The sequence below is a fragment of the Triticum urartu genome, chromosome 7, assembly GCF_003073215.2.
Source record: "Triticum urartu cultivar G1812 chromosome 7, Tu2.1, whole genome shotgun sequence".
NCBI classification, from domain to species: domain Eukaryota; kingdom Viridiplantae; phylum Streptophyta; class Magnoliopsida; order Poales; family Poaceae; genus Triticum; species Triticum urartu.
In genome coordinates, this window is record NC_053028.1 from 50,448,730 (window position 1) to 50,470,100 (window position 21,371).

The 21,371-nt window shown below is 42.0% G+C and overlaps 1 protein-coding gene across 1 annotated transcript; it reads left to right on the forward strand.

Annotated features, from left to right (window-relative positions):
* The first annotated feature begins 11,099 nt into the window (after positions 1 to 11,099).
* LOC125518321 (ABC transporter G family member 50-like) lies at positions 11,100 to 17,642 on the forward strand. The gene is made up of 8 exons (XM_048683199.1): positions 11,100 to 11,221; positions 11,319 to 11,442; positions 11,560 to 11,645; positions 11,798 to 11,882; positions 14,416 to 14,575; positions 14,673 to 16,732; positions 16,818 to 16,971; positions 17,354 to 17,642. Exons 1-6 carry the CDS (start codon positions 11,100 to 11,102, stop codon positions 14,969 to 14,971), a joined length of 876 nt encoding a protein of 291 aa, XP_048539156.1. The 3' UTR covers positions 14,972 to 16,732; positions 16,818 to 16,971; positions 17,354 to 17,642.
* Positions 17,643 to 21,371: the final 3,729 nt, after the last annotated feature.

Below are 21,371 nucleotides of genomic sequence, written 5' to 3' on the forward strand. Positions count from 1 at the left end.
TTGCTTTTGGTTCTGTGTGACTTCTCTAGTTATTTTGCCAACCTTGACAAGGAGTTTTACTTGTGTGATCTGCGTGATCAAGATGAGAACTATATGTCGGGTAACATTCAATCTGAGCAATCTACACCACTTCATGGTCTTCATGTGGGTGTTGAGCATGGCAACATGAATGGCATTCATGAAGACATTGCAAACGGTTTGATGGGACAGGACAACAGAGAAGAAGATGACGAAGATGATGACCAGTGTACGCAAAGACTTGGCTTGTATTTCCCATAAGAAACGACTTGGCTTGTATTTTGGTCCTAATTGTAATATGGGAAACTTCTTAGGCTGCTCATAGAGGGGAGTATCATATAGTAGTATCATGTATATGATACTAGTGTATGATACTACCTTCATAGTTGCATACTATCATAGACTAGTATCATAGATAATCTTATTTATGGCCATGCATGACACAAAGTAGTATATCATTTATTATGTTATGGTATCTACCTATGTTACTCTAACCCTCTCTCTTTTCTTTAATTCTCTACCATATCACCATGTTTGCTATTCCCGAGTGCATGATACCGGCTAAGATACCCTCACTATGGCCAGCCTTATCAAGATAGCATGATATCACAATGATATCCATGTCCCAACATGGAACAACCTACAACTGCACCTACAACTAGCAATGCTAAAAGAGGATCTAAGCAAAGCGATAACATAGCCAAACAATGGTTTGCTAGGATGGTGGAGGTTAGAGGCTGTATCATGGCAATTTGGGAGGTTTACAAACCAGTGTTAGTTAGCAAGACCGAACGGTAGCAACGATACAACTAGCAAGCAAAGATAGTAGTGATATTCAAGGTAATGGTCATCTTGCCTAGAATCTCGCTTGGAAGAAGATGGAAACCATGAAGTAGACGAACTTGCATAGTCGAACGAATCCTCACTCGCAATGTTATAGGTAAATATCGAGAAGAGGTACAACCAGAAAGAAGCAAACAACATGGTAAACAAACATAACATAACCATGACATGATGCACACTCAAGTATGATGCATGTCCGGTTTAATGAGGCATGGCAAGATGCAACAACCAATACTATACATTAAGTGAAGCTCAACTATTTAGTTCGCTCCCAGTTATTCACTCAAAAATATTAAATATTGTTAAACATGGCAAGAGATGAAGCATATGTAAACTACCTATCTAGGCAATTTAAATGAGGTTGGAAACATCACATAACAATTTTGAAAATTTTCCATAGTTCTAAATAGCCAGCTATAGCCTCGCTATAGCCCGCACTAGCCTTTTCAGCAGGGTGCCGCTAAATGCTCCCATGTACAAATAGCCCGCTATAGCTCTGCTATAGCTGATTTAGAGGTCCACCGCTATTTAGCATAGCCCGCTATTTAAAACATTGAAATTTTCCATATGCAAATTTCAATCTTGTACTATTCTGATCTAAACACAATTTTATAGTTATTAAACATGCAAAGTAAGTGCACCATGTTAATCTACACATTTTTCTAGGCCATTTACATATATAATTTATTTAATTCGGAGCTACAGTTTAAAAGATATGAGCTAGACAAGTTTAGCATGCCATTAATGCAAAGTGAATGCATACAACAATTATAAACATTTTAATCATGGATGCAAAAGTATATTAAGAAACTACATGCAATTCTAAGCAATTTTCATATATGACATGATCAAAATGGAGCCACGGTTCAAAAGATACAATCAACAGAAGTTTAAATATAATCTGCCCAAACATTGTGATGCCTACTTGAGAGCAATAAAACATCAATATGCATGACCCTAACATGCACTGATAGTAGAGTTAAAATGCTACATTTAAAATATACTCCCTCCGTCCCATAATGTTAGACGTTTAGCTAACATAGCTTGCAAAAACGTCTTACATTGTGGGAGGGAGGGAGTAGTATTCAAGTTCATATAGGCATCAAGATTAATTTAATATGATTTAAAATGCAATGTTCTGTTAAGGTTTAGGGACTTAGAAAAAATCTTGAGTTTTAAAATAATGACATTATGATGTTGACTTGGGATGCACAAAATAGCAAGTAAACCAGTTTTAATATTTATGAGAATGATATGTACATGTAATAGACATGACACCTTCATTTTACTCCATTGGCACATGTTCATAGGATGCATGGATTAATTACTATGAATTTTACAATATGCAACTTTCTGTTAACAGGAATGCATTTATAACAAGATATCTACTTTAGAGCAAGCAATGAACATGCTAATGATGATTATCATAGGAAACAAGGGCATGGCATGAAAGTACACATGATGTAGTACAGAACACATGAAGGAAGTAAATGCATATAAGCTATAGATCAATGGCGATCATCAAGCAAAGTTGACAAGTTTTATTAGTTTCTGCAGTTAACATTATGATGCACTATTGCAACAGAGATTACGTCAATCGCATGGATCCTAACATGGATGCAAACGCCACCATCATGTAGTACAGAAAGAGTAGATCATTTTTCATATATGGAACATTTCCATCGAATGCACATGTGAAAAGTCACAACAACTTGCATATGCCTACATGATGTTTAAGACAGACAACTCCAGGGACTTAGTGAAATCACCACGTGGTTCGAAGTGGAACGGGACGGTGAGATCCAGGGATGGCAGGCGTGTTTCGTTCGGGGAACGAGGGGGTCCCCGGTTGGCGTGGTGCAAGTCAGAGTTGTGGATGTCATGGTGCAGGGCTCTGTTTGGATCGGAGAACGTCACGATGCGGGGGCGAGCAAGACTGCCAACAAGAGTGCTCGACGCTGCTCCCATCGGGCGGTAATGGCGGCGGTGTCTTGGGGCAATGGAGTAGCGTCGGTGAGGCCAAGATCCAGCGGATCCGATGGAGGTCGAGGCAGCGGGTCCTTCCCGGCCTTGGTATGAGGTGGCGAAGCTCCATGGCGGCGGCAAGCCCCTGCGGGAGATGAGGCAAGAGGGAAGGTGAGAGGAAGAGGGGTAGAAAGAGTGAAAGGAGGGAGAGGAGCGGTAACGTTGCTTGGGAGGTCAGAGGTCTCCGGCGGTGGCGCAGAAGGCCGACGGGGTCGGCGAGGTCGAGAACCAGAGGTGCGATCATGTCTCTATGGGTCAGAGAGAAGGAGCGGCGGGGCATTCCAGATGGGCTCATATGGGCCACGATGGCTGAGGGAGAGGCGGCGACACTTGGCGGCGACAGGTTGCATCGGCGCGAAAAACGAGGAAGGTCGGTGGTGGAGGTTGCAGATGCATCTTGGGAGGATCCCGATGGAGATGGACGTGGGAAGTGGCGACGGTGGGAGGATTTTTAGGGTATATCTAGGGTTTGGTCCAAAATAGGGCTAGGGGAGCTTTATATAGGGAAATAGGACGAGGTTCGGACCCTCCGATTAGATCAGACGGTCGAGATAAAATGCTTAGGGGAGTCCAAATAAGAAACCGAAGATGTTTGGGGTTGATCTGAACCCATCGGTCACGACCGGGCGGTTCGGGTTCGGGGAATTGTTTGGGCTAGGATGCAAGGGGGTTTGTGCACTGTGCAGATAGACAAGGTGATCGTGTGGAAGTGTGGTTGGTCTCAAAACGGTCAACGATGACAACGGGGAGAACCGGCAACTACACATCGACGCAAGTTTCAAAAAATGACGGCAACAGAGTGCGACGCAACGGGAAGGCATCTGGAACGTCGGTCTGGGGCTGTTACACACTCGCTCATCGGCCCCCTCCTAGCGCCCTCAACAGCCTCCGGCCTCCACCCAAAGGCGGTACTAGACGCCTCGGAACTATTCGCACTTCCACCTTTGAAAGGGGGCAATGGAAACAAGCGGCGCCCAGGCGCCAAGAATAAGAAGGAGAGAGGGCCGGCGCGCACCGTCGGGTGCCAACAAGCTCCCCCTCCCTCTGCGGCTATTGTTGCCTCCACCGAGCCGGTCGTCGATTCTGACCATGATGGGCCACCTTGCTTCAACTGTGGGATCCTAGTCACTTCCATGTCACTTGGCCCAATCATCTGATGTGCTACTTGTGTAAGGATCTCGGGCATCCCGCTCTGTCGTGCCCGAACCGGCCGGTTTCGGAGGAGTTGATGATGATATAAGGGCACGGCCTTAAGGGCATGGGCTTCTTCCACATCGAGGTCCCAGACGCCCCACCCTGCGAAAAGATCAAATCTATTATAAAGATTCACCAGAAGTACAAAACACGTCAAACATAATAAAAATTACATCGAGGTTCATGGACCACAGAACGACCATTGCCGCCGACGCGCTCTGTCGCCGTTGCCGGCCTGACCTTGTCGATGACAACCGGGAAGTCTTTGTGCACGTGCCCTTAAGGACCAGCGTCCCAAAGCCGCAACCGTCATCGTTGAATTCTTGAATCGATCTGAATAATTTGACACCAAATATCGTCGTTGCATACGCACGGCGAGAAACCCTAATCTCGCCGCCCTGAGGAGCTAGCAGGAATCTACGCCTGAGCTCAATCTAATCCGTACTAGCGGACAAACTTGAGGATGATCGGAGCCTGGAAGACTGATTTGAAGAAAAAACGTCGCCATCTGTCCAAACACCGCCCCTGCGAGAACAAAAACCCTACATATCTACTAGCCGAAGACAAGGCATCAGAAATCCCCTCCCCTCCACCAGCCACCGGAGTGGCAAGCAGAGGGGAGGCGATTCCCCGGGCTCGCCGGTGAAGATCGAGGGGAGGAAGGCTTTTTCTAGTCGTCTTCCGAGAAGGGGGAGAAAGCAATCGTAATCTTTTATATCTTTACAACCAAAATTCCAAATTGAGTATTGGTTGCATATTCGTGTTTCTGTTACAAGGGCTTTCAAATAAGATCCATTTTTAATAGGATTTGAATCATTAAGTTTCAACTGCTGACTGCTGGGTATGAGCGAACGACAAAATCATGAAACTTGATGCGAGCGAACGGCAAAATCACATGTTTCAAAACTGAAACTTAAAACTTGATGTGCCGTCGTGCGGAACAATCGAGCAGCCGGGCAGGTGCGTGCCTCGTGCCTGCGTGCCCCTGCGAGTTTTCCGCGCAAGAGCGCAAGCAAACCGTACTGCACATATCGCAGTTTCAAGTTGCCGAGTGCGACTATGTGGTCAATGTCGTCGAAGGCTCTTTCATCAATTAATTACAACTAGTCGTCAACCCGTGCATCCACACCGGCTAGCAATTAAAAAATATGAATTATAAAATGAAGTTAATAATTTTATTACTATGTAAGATTTTATATAAATAAATATTAGGAAAATATATTGATCGATTTTTCATGGCCATGAAAATGAATCATGGAGGTGAGCACTAAATATAATAGTCCATTGAATTGGAACGGGATGATGGTCAACATACTGGAATCTCGCTCGGAGGTCTACATCGTATTGCAAAATATTGGCAATGACCAAAATTATATTAATATAGGCATTGTAAAATTGATTCAAGTATTTTTTTTCTCAAACATATGGTAGGGTACCAATAGATATACTAAACACCAATGAAGCAAACTTATTTAATTGCCCGTTGAAAAGAAAAGTACTCACAGAGGATAATTGTAATCTGATGCCTTTATCATCTGAAATCTCTATATATTTAGAACCTCTAATAATTTTGTCTGACAGTTGGGTATCATGGAAGGATCTAGACGCAACCATATTAGAAAGGACAATCTTTTGCTCCAAACATGTCGAGGGCACATCTAAACAATGCAACTGCATTGGGTTAATTCATATGCGAAGTATTTTGACACCTTACACAATAAGATGGGCATAACACAATTTCTACCCGCCTTTTTATAGAGAAAAAAAAGGAGAGCTAGCTAGTATGGAAGAACATAGAAGGAATACATCATGTTATTTATTAATTCTGATCTAGATTTTTTTTGCTGGACAGACTTTTTAAAATTTGAAACTGGAATAAGTGTGAAGCTTAAATTCAATTTCTAATTAGTGATGTGTACTTCTTTAGTAGCATCTATTATAATGTTGATAAATGATACATATCATGCACGATAAAACACAATAAAAGGTGTTTGATTGTGGATAAATTATCCAAGGAGAATTGGGTTGACCGATAATAGGAAAAAAAACATCATCGGGATTTTCCTAAAAAGAAATGGACTATTTAGAAAAAATAAAGCTAGCTAAATATTAGCTCATGATAGATGTATCACAAGTTGGCTGACAAATTGAAGAAAAATAGGACAAATCCCATGTTTACATTCATCTCTATTATTCCAGGGAACATGGAGAATAGAGATACCGTACACACCGACCCAGTCTGAAAGTACAAATCAAACGTAAAATGAGGACACCTAAATTTTGCTAACTACATACAGATAATGAAATGAGCAAATGTACCATCATATAATGCACGAACCACTGGAGAGAGAGAATGCAACATTAATTGTTTTTTCTTCGGAATAATATTTAACCCTGATAATTCATCATTAATTATTTATATGTCCCGTAGTTAATCCAAAAACAAAATATGGATACGGACATAGCAAACCTTAGCATTCCTCTAAATGCACGGACTATATATGAGACGAAGATTAACTGAAAAGGACTGGCAGAAGAAAGTAATCCAAGTCTAGAAACATGTTATTGAAAGAGAGAGAAGTGAATGTTCAAACATGAAAGTATGGAGATTATTTTCTTTATTCTTTTCATTTTGCGGCAACCCCCAAACACTTGGTCGCTTTTTCTGATTGAGTCCTTTCTAATTAATATTGTAGAAAGAAAAATAGGCAACTACTATCGTTGTCTTATCATATAGAAGTATCAAAGAAAATCATCTCCAAACCTAATAACTATTGAGATCTTCGTATTTATGAAAATTTATTTTACTGTGCAAGCAATGATATCAGTCCATAATTCTTCTCATCGCCTTACCTCATTGATACATGAAGAAATAACGCTATCTTTGGAGTGGCCAATATATAGTTGGCTACCATCAATACCTTGATTAAAAAAAACTACAGAAGTCTGTAATATTAACATGGTCCTTTACAAAAAGCATGTGCAAATACAAACTGGAGAAACTGACTATGATTATTAGAATTCGTATATTTCTCGTAACCATGCTGCAAGAGAAGAGATATGTTCTAGTAACTAAGGAAGGAAGCGATGCTACCTGATCTTTGAATCTTTTGGTCTACCTTTAGTTTGATCCACTATTCAGAAAAACCATAGTCAGAAGGGAACACATATATCGACACCTGAACAGTGCTATTGTTCTTGCTAATATGGTATAAATTGAAGGGAAATAAGAAGCTACAAATACTATTTTCCAAGGTGAATGGTAATGGTATCACTCCATGTGCCGAAACATAACATCACTGATGAGATATTTGGATATCCAAAGAAGTAACACGTACACCATGCAAACATTGAGATATATCTGTAGAAGTTGCTTTCATCTTCTTGCATCAATCATGAATTCTTGATCGATCAAACACAGAGATCTATCTCCTTGCCCTACTCAGATATATGACCAATGTTAGACACCATCACCACCATAAGTCCGTCGCCAGATTTTGCGAGTTAGAGGAGGCAACCTAGTGAAATAAAAACTGCAGCTTCCTTGTCCCTTAATGTCTTACATGAAAAATACTAAAATTACTGGAGATTTTTATGAATTAAGAGAATACTACCTCATTATGATCTGTTGTGTATAATTAAGAACTTCTTGTTGGTACAGAAAAGAGCTTGGGATGATGAAAGGCTGAACTAAACAACTGTACGTGAATTGATAATAGCTGTACATACCTTGATGGATAGATTAGATGGCAATTCTTTATTGTTGGTCACGCCAAGGATCTGGTTCAGGGCCACCGGCGCTATGTATTCGACTGTAGCCTTGAAGAGCAGACTTCCAAATGTGCTCGATGCTCTCTGCAGCGTGCTGCATGTGCATCAACTGCTAAGCTCGGTTACTGCCAAGAACGGCACGGACAGATGGTGACGAAAGGAGATCAGCACTCAAATAATCCAGTTCTCCTCTAGGGCTTGCTTTGAGACATAGTGGATCCAGCGGAGTTGGGTTATGTCTAGAGAAAACGGAATAGGGTCACTAGTAGAAAACGGAGCTTTAAAACCGGTTTGTAAGGGCCCTTTAGTGCCGGTTATGGAACCGGCACTAAAGGCCCTCCCCCCCCTTTAGTACCGGTTCGGCACGAACCGACGCTAAAGTGCCATCACGTGGCGTGAGCTCACGCCCTGGTATGGGGGACCTTTAGTACCGGTTGGTGTTACCAACCGGTACTAAAGGTTTTTTTTTTGAAAATGTTGGAAAAAAAATTTGATTTTTTTTTTGATTTTTAATTTTTCTGAATTATTTGATGATTTAGTCTCTAATCACCTCTCTTAACTGCTCAAGTGTGGATCACTCATTCCAAATCATCTAACTTCCCGACCGGTCACCCATCCCTCTCACTACTCTAGCCCGAGCACGCTTAACTTTTGGTTATATTCTCCTTCGTTTCCAAGTCTGCACTTGTTGTTTTCCTGACAATAGTAAGATGTTAATCTTATTAACCCTCAGGAGTTTAGCTTGAGCATGAAGTCACACATTTCACCGTTTGATTTTGAAACTATTGTTCTAAAAAAATAGTAATTATTTAGTAACGCTAATATTTCTTGAATAAGTTTGACCATAGTTTGACCATAGTTTGACCAGATTTGACCAAAATTCAAAAAATTGAAATAATTATTTAGTAACACTAATCTTCTTGAATAATTATGTAGTAACATTAATACTTCTTGAATAAGTAGTTTGACTAGATTTAACCAAAAAATTTAAAAAAAACTGAAATTTGACCATAGCTTTTTTTCCTTTTGGAATTTGAGGATTCTAAAAAATTCCAAACAGGCCGTAGGCAGTCTCCATCGGATGCGGATTTTCGTGCTGAATTTGTTGATATATTATACGTTTTTTTCTGACATCGTATGCAAAAGTTATAGCCGTTTTACATTTTCCCTACACTTTTTGCAAAACATGTCCAAATTTAAGTTTTCAAATTTTCCTAACTAGTAGAGTAGTAATATAACTACCTCTCGAAGGATTTTATTTTTTGAAGTTTTTATCATTTTCTTTTGATTTTTTCAGAATTGAAAGTCCCGGTTTGTGTCACAAACCGGTACTAAAGGTGATCGTGGGGCCCCGGCCTGACGCCAGCCTGCCATCACCCCTTTAGTACCGATTCGTGGCACGAACCGGTACTAAAGGTTCAACACGAACCGGCATTAATGCATAGCCGTTCGAATCGGCACTAATGGTACAATTAGTGCCGGCTCAAATTCAAACCGGCACTAATGTGCTTCACGTTTGACCCTTTTTCTACTAGTGGGTGGACGCTAGGTCGCTGGTTGCGAAGCGCTTGCTGGTTGACTGTACATGAAAAAGAACAATTCATCGAACACTTTGAATGCATTGTCAAATAGAAAGAATTAGATTGGATTCAGACTGGTAGAGGAAGAGACCTAAGAAAAAAAAAGTACTGTATATTGTTGGCTGGACTGAGTATCGCATTACCAGGTCGATCTCGCCATCGTAGAAATCAGCTAGACATACCCAAGTCTGGCCACGTGCAAGACATGTGTGTGGTGCTGGTGCATGTCTCATCATGTAGCTGGTCTGATGCTTGCACCAGACATATCATTTTCCTCTGCGCCTTCATGATCCGGCCCCCGACAGAACGGCCGCACCTCCTTCCTCCTCCTAAAAGTGGCAGATTTCACGATGGTGAGAAGACAAAAGAAGGCGGCCTCACATCTATCAATTGGCGGCCGTGCATCTCGCAAAGTGTGACTGTGGGATACCGCGAGGAAATCATGGCGGCGAGAAGCAAACTACAAAAGTCTCGCACCAAGAGAAAGAAGATGCGGCAGCCACGCGATGCAGAAGCAACGATCTGGGACCGAGATTAACGGCTCCTAATTACTAATTAACGTGGTAATTTCTTGGGAGTCTGTAATTAGTATAGGTATAGATAGATAGATAGATAGATAGATAGATAGATAGATAGATACCATTTCAACTTTCATGGGTCCGTGCCTGCCAGTAACAAGTTCAAAGTTCCAAGATGGTGATGTGCAACCTATGGAGTGTCCCACATGCACGCATCCAAGCAGAGGTCTCGTGAAGTCTTTCCAAACGAGCAAGAGCAACATCAAGGATGACCAGCTGAGGGGGTCTTTCCAAACGAGTGGTTTCTATCCTCCCGGAGAATGGGTGATCCACGACTTGCCACAAAGGTTTACGAGTCAACGAGTCATTCTAAGGTTGAGACTCATAGACTAATCGTGATTAGTCGACACTGGAGTTGCGATTCACATACTAATCGACACCGAAGTGTAGTCGGCCCTGGAGTTGCAACGACTAGTCCATATACTTGTCCTTCGACTCATAATCCATGCTTGTCATCCAGCCCCCAATAACCCTATCCATGTGAATCCCTGCGTAACATAACATTTTCGGTTACTCCCCTTCTAATCCATGACTAAAAATGCACTTCACTCTTTTTCCGAAGTCCCGTTTTGCGGTGGCATATATCCAATTTACAATCTAAAAAAAGTGTGGTGGGGTTCTTTCCCGTCACAAAGAAAACCCAAAATAAGGCAAATCAGGTCTCCGAATCAGAGGTGCTGCGATGCGAAGTCACTAGTACGTAGTACCGTATATAATACATGACTTATGGCTGTCATGTTCCAGAATGTGCATTTCCATGCTAATAGTTAATTTGAAGTCAACACATGACTGGTCTTTCAAACTCTTCTGACTGATGATGTCCCTAGGGGAAAAAGCGTGCGTACATACTCAGCCGAAACCTTATAGATATATATACTCTAAAGAGAAGGAAATAACTGCTTATACTACGGCTAGGCACTAGCAAAGGGCGTCGATTTGACTCGCCCATCTTGAGATGGAGGGCCCCGCTACAAGAGAGACCAACTCATCATCCCACCATCAAGATTTCACCTCCTGTGCGAGTGACGAGCCCCCGGATGAGTCCCAGTTAGAACTGGCATCGCGACGGCGCCAGAATGTGAGTGAGAACATGCTGCTTGACGGCAGCAAGTTCGGAGCTCTCAAGAGGCGCGAGTTCTTCGACAACCTGCTAAAGAACCTCGAAGACGACCACCTCCGCTTTCTGCGCGGACAAAAGGAAAGAATTGACAGGCATGTTTTCTTTTTCAGAACACTGTTCTAAGTATCTGGGTGAAGATTAGACTCTGCCTATGCAACTGTTTATTTTTCCCATGTGATCCGTGTCCAGGGTTGATGTCAAGTTGCCAGCAATAGAGGTGAGGTATAATAATCTGTTTGTGGAAGCAGAGTGCAGAGTTACTAAAGGAAATCACCTGCCGTCTCTATGGAATAGTACCAAAGGTGCCTTCTCGGTAAGAAACCTCCGAAGCTACTGTTTTTTCGACGAATCAATGAGAATGGAACTGATAAGACACAGTTATTTGTTGGATGGTATTGACTAACTTACCAGTTTTTCATTTGAGTTACAGGGCCTCGTGAAGTTGCTAGGCTTCGAAACGGAAAGAGCAAAAACCAACGGTCTAGAAAATGTCAGTGGAATCATCAAACCCTGCAGGTATGTGCCATGTTTCAGGAGTGTTTAGTAAAATGGAAAAGAAACCATAAACATACAAAAGAAAACGTGTGAAATTTACTGCATCAAGTGTCTATAGTTCTCGCTGTAGAGATTAAGGTTAGTTCTGATTCCATATGTTCCCATCTTTGTAGATTGACTCTTCTACTGGGACCTCCTGGATGTGGCAAAAGCACTCTGTTGCGAGTTCTTGCCGGGAAACTAGATAAATCTCTAAAGGTACAAATACTGTCTTCCTTTCATAATTAAAGAAAAATGCATGTATTTGTTTTCACTGATTGCATCTGCTCCTATAAAGATCTCAAGATTATTCAATACTTGGCCAAATGAAAGAAAATCAAAATTAAGATCTCAGCCGGCTGCTACAGAATAGACCACATATGAAGCCAACACATAAATAAATGTATAACCTACAATCTTTTCTCAAAATCTACATCATTCATGAATAGCCAAAGAGCCAAACTTAATTTTTTTATCAATACCCCACAAACAATAAATTCGTGCCTCTTGAGAGCTCCGACAAGCAGCAAGCTCTCATGCACATGCTCAAGTGTTTGCAGCACCATTCTGGTACCGTCGCACTGACAATTCTAACTCGGACTCGTCGGGACACTCGTGGTCATACGCCAGTGCTCCCAAATCCTGATACCGGAACAGGCAACGACGCTGACGCTGCCAGGGAAGACGACACAATTACCTTAATCCCTATACATAGTGTTGCCACACATACATGTGCCCAACTACTCATTGGCACCGCGCACGCAGGAGAACACACCGGCGCTCCTGTCCCCTAACCATGACACCGACGTCAAGAACCTCCTCCTAGAACTCTTGCACATCCTCCTCCGTCTTCTGGTGACAGGAACGAGCCACCATCATCCGCATATGACCCAACCTCCAGCAGCATCCTGAGATTCAACACATGACACCTCCGCCGCCCTCTCCTCCATGGCATCCGCGGCAGCGAGGAAAGAGAATCTCACCCGCTGGATCCCCCTAAAGTAGGCGATCACTGTGGCGGCAGGGTGAGTCACCTTCAGGGCAGCGCTCTCATCCAATTCCTACTTCCTAGGTAGGTTTGCTACTACTGCACGGGGAGAGTGAGAGCAAGCTAGAGAGAAGAAAGAGGAGGGAGACAACAACCTTGCCTTCCAGCGGAAGATACCTATCAGATGTATCTCACAGTCTTACAGACCAATTATATACATCGATGGTCAAATTTGGACCATGTTTGGATATAAAACTCAGGCCCATGTTCCATCTTTTTAACTGTGTATACGCCCTAGCAGCGTTAACGTACTACTTGTCCTGCTAGAACAAGCGGCGGGCAAAGATGGGCGCCTGCTTGATACTTGCCAGTAAATTAGCATGATTACCTTGCAGAAAATATGGGCAATATTACCATTAAGCCTATTTACCGAAATCTAACCCAAACTTTTGACTGTGCGAAACAAAGAATCAATCCTACTGACAGATTTTTCTTTTGTTCGAGAAAATGCTTGTGCGTGTCTCGATGCATTAAAAGGAAAGAGAATAACAGACATTCAGGATTACAAGCCCTAAGAAGGACTCATGGAACTCCTAAACGAAGGTTACACGCCAGGTAGGAGGAGCTGGAGTTTCGCCGCAGCAGCGAAACCCAGCAAGTCACCTCCGCACTACGCTAGGTCTAGCCCTATTGAAGGATACTCCCTCCGTCCAGAAATACTTGTCCTTGAAATGGTTGTATCTAGACTTATTTTAGTTATAGATACATCCATTTTATCCAATTCGAGGACAAGTATTTCCGGACGGAGGGAGTACATCATTGTGATGCTTCCGTAAGCACCAGGCTGTCATCTGAATGAGTGTCAGACAACTGACAGAATAACACTACTCACATCAAAAGCAAAAGTTGTCCATCACCTGATAGTCTATTGTTTTCATTAGTTGCACATGGTTAACGACCTCTGACAAAGGCTGAAATTCGACAATGCCTTGCACTGAATGACGAATATCCGTATACTTAAGTTGCTTTTTTACAGCAACAAGCCAACAACTGATGCTGGAGTTCTCAAATTGAACTGTCCCAACTCCCCAGCAAAGCCACCTATATTGTCCCAAAACATGTCAAAACATATAATTATTGGCATGGTCTGCACATGTATGAAACCGGCACTATTTACTGGCTTAAATGAGTAGTTCATCATGAAGATACTGACTGCTGAATACTAATAAATAACAGCTTTTAATTATTTTCAGATCCAAGTACTTTCAGAGAACTATTTTCAGATCAGCTTCTAATTAATGCTCCCTCAGTTCCAAAATATAAGGTGTATTAGTTTTTTCAAGAGGCAACCATGTTCATGTTTGACCAATTTTTTAGAAAAAAAAATATCAGTATCTACAATACCAAATTTGTATGATTAGATTTATCACGAAAAGTATTTTTCATATTTTATTTATTTTATATTGCAGATATTAATATTTTATTCTATAATCTTGGTCAAACATACATAAGTTTGACTTGCACGAACACTGGTGCGCCTTTTATATTCTGGAACGGAGGGAGTAAATAACAGCACACAATAGATTATGGGTACTGCTGGGTGTTCCTGCTTAGAGATATAACCACAGAAAAGCAGAGCAGAACAGCACAAATGCCCTTTAGCCATTGACACTACACTTAGTTTCAAAGCTACAATTTTGCAAAATCATGAACAAAAGAAGAAAAAAAATGGCAAACTGAATGTAACGATGCAAGCTTTTACAGGTAACAGGGGATATCTCTTATAATGGTTATGAACTTCATGAATTTGTACCTGAGAAAACAGCTGTGTATATCAACCAACATGATCTGCACATAGCTGAGATGACTGTGAGGGAAACTTTAGACTTCTCAGCCCAGTGCCAAGGTGTTGGAAGAAGACCAAGTAAGTCTATTGGACAGTCCTCACAAGAATTCATGATCAGAAATAAGTTCTTAAATAATCACAACATTTGTTGCTCACTAAATTTGTTTGCCCAAAGAAATACTCAAGGAGGTGAACACAAGGGAGAGTGTGGCTGGGATAATACCTGATGCGGACATCGATCTATACATGAAGGTAAAAAATCGTGTATCCTATGTACTGGCTGGCATTATCCTTTCTCACTTTACAATTAAAAAAAAAAGCAGACCTGCTTATCTGAGTTACAAAGAACAAGGTAATTCAACGTCGAATGAATATTGGAACTGCTCTAGCAGAATAATATTTGGTTGTATTAAAGCTAAGCTAGCTTTTCAATTTTTATTAGTCAACACTTCTGTTTCTGTTTCTACAAATTAAACATAACTCTTTTTCAAAAGTAAAGCGGCTAATGCAGGTAGTACCAGTTGAAGCTTCAGAGCGAAGCCTACAGACATCACACTACTGATTTATTTGTAGATCATGGGGCTAGAGATATGCGCAGACACGATGGTTGGGGATGCAATGAGAAGAGGAATATCAGGGGGGCAGAAGAAAAGATTAACCACAGGTATAGTAAAGCCAATGGGAAATACATTAACCAACAAGGGATCACCTTGTATATAATCTTTCACCTACTTGTACCAGCCGAGATGATTGTGGGCCCCGCAAAAGCATACTTTATGGATGACATATCAAATGGTCTGGATAGCTCTACCACTTTTCATATAATCAATTGTTTCCAGCAACTGACAAACATCAGCGAGTACACGATGGTTATTTCACTTCTTCAACCAACACCTGAGGTATTTGATCTTTTTGATGACCTCATACTAATGGCAGAAGGGAAGATTATCTACCATGGCCCTCGAAATGAAGCTCTCAATTTTTTTGAGGAGTGTGGGTTCATATGCCCAGAAGGAAAAGCGGTAGCTGACTTTCTCCAAGAGGTAATTGTTCTCAATCACAAAAATAACTGCAGCAACTGAGATGATTTGCACGTTGATGAAACCAGTTTTGTTTTCTAATTTTGAAATCATTAGATCTTGTCCTGGAAGGACCAACAACAGTACTGGTTGGGTCCACATGAATCATACAGATATATCTCACATCATGAATTATCAAGCATGTTCAAGGAGAATCACAGGGGGGGAAAACTACATGAGCAAAGTGTACCTCCGATAAGCGAGTTGGGCAAGGAAGCTTTAGCACTCAATAAGTATTCGCTACGAGAACTGGAAATGTTGAAAGCCTGTGGAGCAAGGGAAGCACTCCTAATGAAAAGTAATATGTTTGTTTATGTCTTCAAAACAGGCCAGGTTACACTTCATTCTGAGGCACTCTTTCCTGTACAAAGTAAATTATGAGTCCAAACTGAGATTTACTCCTTGATGCAGCTTGCCATTATTGCACTCGTAACAATGTCTATATTCCTTCGAACTCGCATGACAATAAGTTTCACTCATGCAAATTACTACATTGGAGCATTATTTTTTTCCATCTTCATGATTATGCTAAATGGCATACCAGAGATGAGCATGCAGATTGGGAGACTCCCAAGTTTTTACAAGCAAAAGAGCTACTATTTCTATTCATCATGGGCATATGCAATACCAGCTTCAGTCCTAAAGGTCCCTGTTTCGATACTAGATTCGCTTGTATGAATATCTATCACATATTATGGTATTAGTTATACACCTACTGTTTCGAGGTAATTATGGAATTTTCTCAAGCTTACAATGATAAGAACAAACATTGAGAAACTCTAACATATTTTATTTATATTCATTTCTAGGTTCTTCTGCCAGTTTCTGATACTTTGTCTTCTCCATCATTCAGTCACCTCGCAGTATCGATTTATTGCTTCATACTTCCAAACACCTATTGTGTCCTTCTTCTACCTTTTTCTTGCTCTAACAGTATTCCTTACATTCGGAGGTTTCATTCTTCCCAAGAGTAAGATAACCTTTGCTCATTAAATGCATATAACTTATAGCCCTAGCAAATCTAAACAAATTTTGTTACTTTATTGTCCCAGCCTCCATGCCAGGATGGTTAAACTGGGGATTTTGGATATCGCCAATGACATATGCAGAAATCAGCATAGTTCTTAACGAATTCCTGGAACCAAGATGGCAGAAGGTGAAATGATTTTTTTCCAAATAAAATATTGAGTGATCAGCTGATGTCAAGCATCTAACACCATTGCTACTTGCATTATTTTCAGGAAAGTATTCAAAACATAAAAATTGGGAACCAAATCCTGGTTAATCAACGCCTATATTACAGTTGGGATTTTTATTGGATATCCTTTGGAGCCTTGCTTGGATCTATTCTTTTATTTTATATCGCTTTTGGATTGGCACTAGATTACAAAACTCGTAAGTTTGCTACTAATGAAGAAAGTACATCTATATTATAGTAAGAGGCACTGTGATTTGAAATACAGCAAATTTGGGTAATATAACTGGTTGCCATTGCTAGGTATAATTTCAAAATATCCACTCGATCCCAAATAGTTTTGGGTAAACTCATCCATATAGTAGTTTTATAAACATACAGGTACCTACAATCCAAGCAATAACAAAACAAAGTACAGACTGAAAAGATCAAACTAGTTTGGAATAAATTAGACTTCACAAATATCTCGATGAATCTAGATACGGGAATATAGTGCCGAGGCACTATGGAGCACCAGTTAATTAGACTTTATACACCTATGTTACTTACTTTAGAATCCTACTATAATTTTGCCAATTTCAGCTACAGAAGAATATCACGGAAGCAGGCCTACAAAGAGCTTATGTCAACAGCAGGAAAAAGATTCCACTATTGAAAATGAGTCTGATGATCAATCAAATATTTCCAAAGGTAAAGACATAAACATCTCAATACTAATTAATAGTAAAAAAAATGAAGGTCCCATAAAAGTGCATGCTTCTTCAATGCATTCATCTTATTGCAGCAAAGATTACAATACCAGTTATGCATCTTCCAATCACATTCCACGATCTGAACTAGTACATTGATACCCCACCGGTAATTAAGCAAGCCCCCTCACTAGTAGAAAAAGGGTCAAATGTGAAGCACATTAGTGCCGGTTTGAATTTGAGCTGGCACTAATGTGACCATTAGTGCCGGTTCCAACGGCTAGGCGGGCGGGCATCATTAGTACCGGTTCGTGGGCAACCTTTAGTACCGGTTCATGCCATGAACCGGTACTAATGAGGCCAGTGCGGCTGTGGTTAGGCTGGGGCCCCCACGAAGACCTTTAGTACCGGTTCATGGCATGAACCGGTACTAGAGTTTCTTAGTAAGCTGATTTTTAGTCCCACCTCGCCAAGAGAGAGGCAGTATGAGCGGTTTATAAGCCGTGAGTGCAGAGACAATGACGAAGAGGCGCAATGCTCACCTGCATGTTGATTAGCTTCAAGCCTTTTGGAATAGCATAGATTGCACTGAGCTATGTGCAATGCAGTCTACAATCACTAGTGCAGAACCGGACAATAGCACCGGTTCGTAAGGCCCTTTAGTGCCGGTTTGGTAACCGGCGCTAAAATGTAGGCACTAAAGCCCCCCCCCCTTTAGTACCGGTTCAGCATGAACCGGTGCTAAAGGGCAACCACGTGGCACGAGCCAGCTTCGGGGGCAGGGAGCCCTTTAGTACCGGTTGGTGTCACCAACCGGTATTAAAATGTTGGGGGGGGGGGGGTTGGGTTTATGATTTATTTTTCATTCAATTTTGTGTTTTCCATTTAATTCTTTTTCGTTTGCTGGTATTTTACGATACTACATATTGTACACGTTATGCATATATATAAATAGAATTTCTAGTAGAACCGATCATAATATATATATATATATATATATATATATATATATATATATATATATATATACAATTTCTCCTAATTGGTGCCTTCGGAGCCAGTGGCATTAGCCTAGCCAATTGGTGCCTTCGGAGCACGATAACAATTGGAAGTGGTTCATGGGGGCGGTAGCGGGTAATAGTATTCTCCTTTGGGATCTATGACCTGGTCGAGCAAAAATCCCGCTATTTCCTCTTGAATTGCTTCTATGCGGTCCTGTGCTAGGAGCTTGTCCCGCACCTCTTTGAACTGTTAAGAAGGAGATCAATATGCATGTGTATTAGTTGTGTGACTAGATATCGATATTGGTGTAAAAATTGTGAATAGTGTTCTGACAATCGATATCGTACCCACTCCTGTCTTTGAGATTTGCCCTTTTTGGACGCCATCATGCGAATGTTCTCGCGAACGTAGTATGCACATAGATCATTCCCCGGCGCCTGCTTCAGGGCTTTTACGAGAATGGAATTTGATCAGATAATAATTAATCAATCATGATAATTAAAGAGAAGGCAGCTAGCTAGTACTACTTAATTACTTACCTTGGGTCGATACCATTTTAGCTTTTGTTTCCATGCGCCTGGAGTGGCCCTGATGAACTTTGCCCAAGCCCTGCCACGCCGACAAAGAAAATGAATAAATGAGTTATTAAATAGTTGTTATCAGGAAATGACGAACTAATTAAATAGGCCGAGATATAGTTAATAATGATTGAAATTACCTGTTGACTATCCCCTTCACGATGGTGTAGTCAGTTGCTTTCTTAAGTAGCGAGTCTAGTACTTTAATTGTTCCTTCATCAACTTTAATGATTAATAAGATCCAGTGAAATCTGCATGCACACACGTTTGCATGTCTTAATTAAGCGGGCATATATAAGCAAAAACATGTAGCTATAGCTAGTAGGAAAAAACAGAATTTGTAGTACAAGACAGTGTGACTCACTGCAAGTTGTAAGGAAGTAGTATATCTTCATTGTATTTGAGTTCCTTGAAGAACTGTAGCATGCTTTCCTCTACACATTTTTCGTGATATGGATCTATTTTCCATGTGTATTCATTAATGGTATTTGGGTCAACGAACCCAATGCCATAGCGTCCACCTTTTTTCATTTCATAAATCTTCATCCTGCATAATACCACAGAAAAGAATATAGTGAGGATAATTACAGGTAATGATTGATCAAAATGATCAGCTAGCTTGAGATTTAAATTACAGAAAGAAATCACTTACAGACAATAGCAACCGACGATAGATTTGTCGAGTGCGTCTTTATTGTATAGCTGAAATAGTTCTGAATACTCAACGGTCACAGCTTTCTTATGGTAGTAATGCTCCTCGTTGACATTCACCATGAGGGACTCTCGATTGTAAATCTTGGTAATGTCCATGTACCATTGATGCAATTCATACATTCTCGTTGGGAGCTTATTGACCTCCTCTGGCTCGACCAAAGGTTGGCCCCGAGCATATTTCCGTCTTATTTCCTCCTCTCTAGTCGAAGACATGGGCTCGATATCGAGGAGTTGTCCAACAGTGACCCCGATCGATTCAGCCTGCGCAATATGCTCCTCGGTTATTACCACATCGCCCACCCCGGGAACGTTAACGGTTTGCCCATAATAATATTGGGCGCGCCTACTCTCATGTGTTGTTGGCACAACAAGCGGGGGGATTGATTGCGCCGCCTGTTCTCCCAGCTGGGGAACGGTTTTACCGCTCCTTTTGCCAGCTGATTTGCTCGAGCTTGAGCTCGCCTCTTTCTGTAGACGTGCTCGATTTAACTTCCTGAGGTGGCGCTCATAGTCTGTGTCAACAAGCTTGGGAGCTGGTGGTCTAGCCATACGAATGAAGTGGTCAATCTTTTCCACAGGCACTTTCTCCCTTGGCGGAGGTGGCGGTTTCAGTGCAAAATGGGCTTCCACCTCGACCTTCGATATGGCTACGTTTTCCTCCTCGGACTTGTCGTAAGGCCTCTGCGGAAGAGGCGCGAGGCTTGGACCATATTGAAATCGCTTGCCTCCGCCTGTACCTGCAGTACTACCTCGACTTGTACCGCTACGCACCATAGCTGAGGCGGCTCACTTCCGTGATTGCTGAGGCGGCGAAGACGGCTGACGTGGTTGAGTTGGAGGAGGGGGAGTGGCCTGAAGCTGTGCCGGACTTGGAGGACGAGTGGACTGAAGCTGTGCCAGACTTGAAGGAGGAGTGGCCTGACGCTTTGCCAGACTTGGAGGAGGAGTGGCCTGAAGCTGTGCCGGACTTGGAGGAGGAGTGGCCTGACGCGTTGGTGGACTTGGAGGAGCGGGAGTCTGCTGACTCGGTGGCGGACTGCGACGAGGAGTCGGATGACGCGGTGTCAGTGGCCTTCGAAAGATGATGCAATCCTTTCTCCATAGGATGATACGATGGTTGGCCTCTCCTAGTGTGTGCTCATCGTCATCTCCAGGAATGTCAAGCTCTAGCCCCGAATATTGGTCCACCACCTCATCAACCAAGACACGAGCATAGCCCGCTGGAATATGGTTGCAATGGAAGGTTGCCTCGGGGGAATTTGTAAAAGCAAGGGCGTCCGCCACCTTCATGGATATGTTCTTCATTTTGAAGTGTAGCTCGCAGTTAGTGTTCTCCATGATGTCATCCACTGGGTAGCTATCCAGCAATGCGTCGCCCGGGGCGGAACCCACGCTGCTTCTCGGCATGGATGGGACGGTGCTATCCATTGGTGGATCATCTGCTAGCTGCTGAGACCCCCTTTGCTGGCTAAGTGAGTCGATCTGCTCATGCTGCCGCTGGAATTTGATTGCCAAGTCCGCGTGCGCTGATTCTAGGCCTTGAAGGCATTCATAGTCTAGCTTCCTCTGCTCCTCCTCCATCTTCCTCTTCTTCTCCTCCGCAATCTTATTTCTCGC

Excerpts from the sequence above, each read along its gene's own strand:
- LOC125518321 (XM_048683199.1), top strand. The coding sequence starts at position 11,100 with ATGCTGCTTGACGGCAGCAAGTTCGGAGCTCTCAAGAGGCGCGAGTTC. Across the intron at positions 11,443-11,559 it reads GTACCAAAGGTGCCTTCTCG|GGCCTCGTGAAGTTGCTAGG; the intron begins GTAAGAAACCTC and ends TTTGAGTTACAG. Across the intron at positions 11,646-11,797 it reads GGAATCATCAAACCCTGCAG|ATTGACTCTTCTACTGGGAC; the intron begins GTATGTGCCATG and ends CCATCTTTGTAG.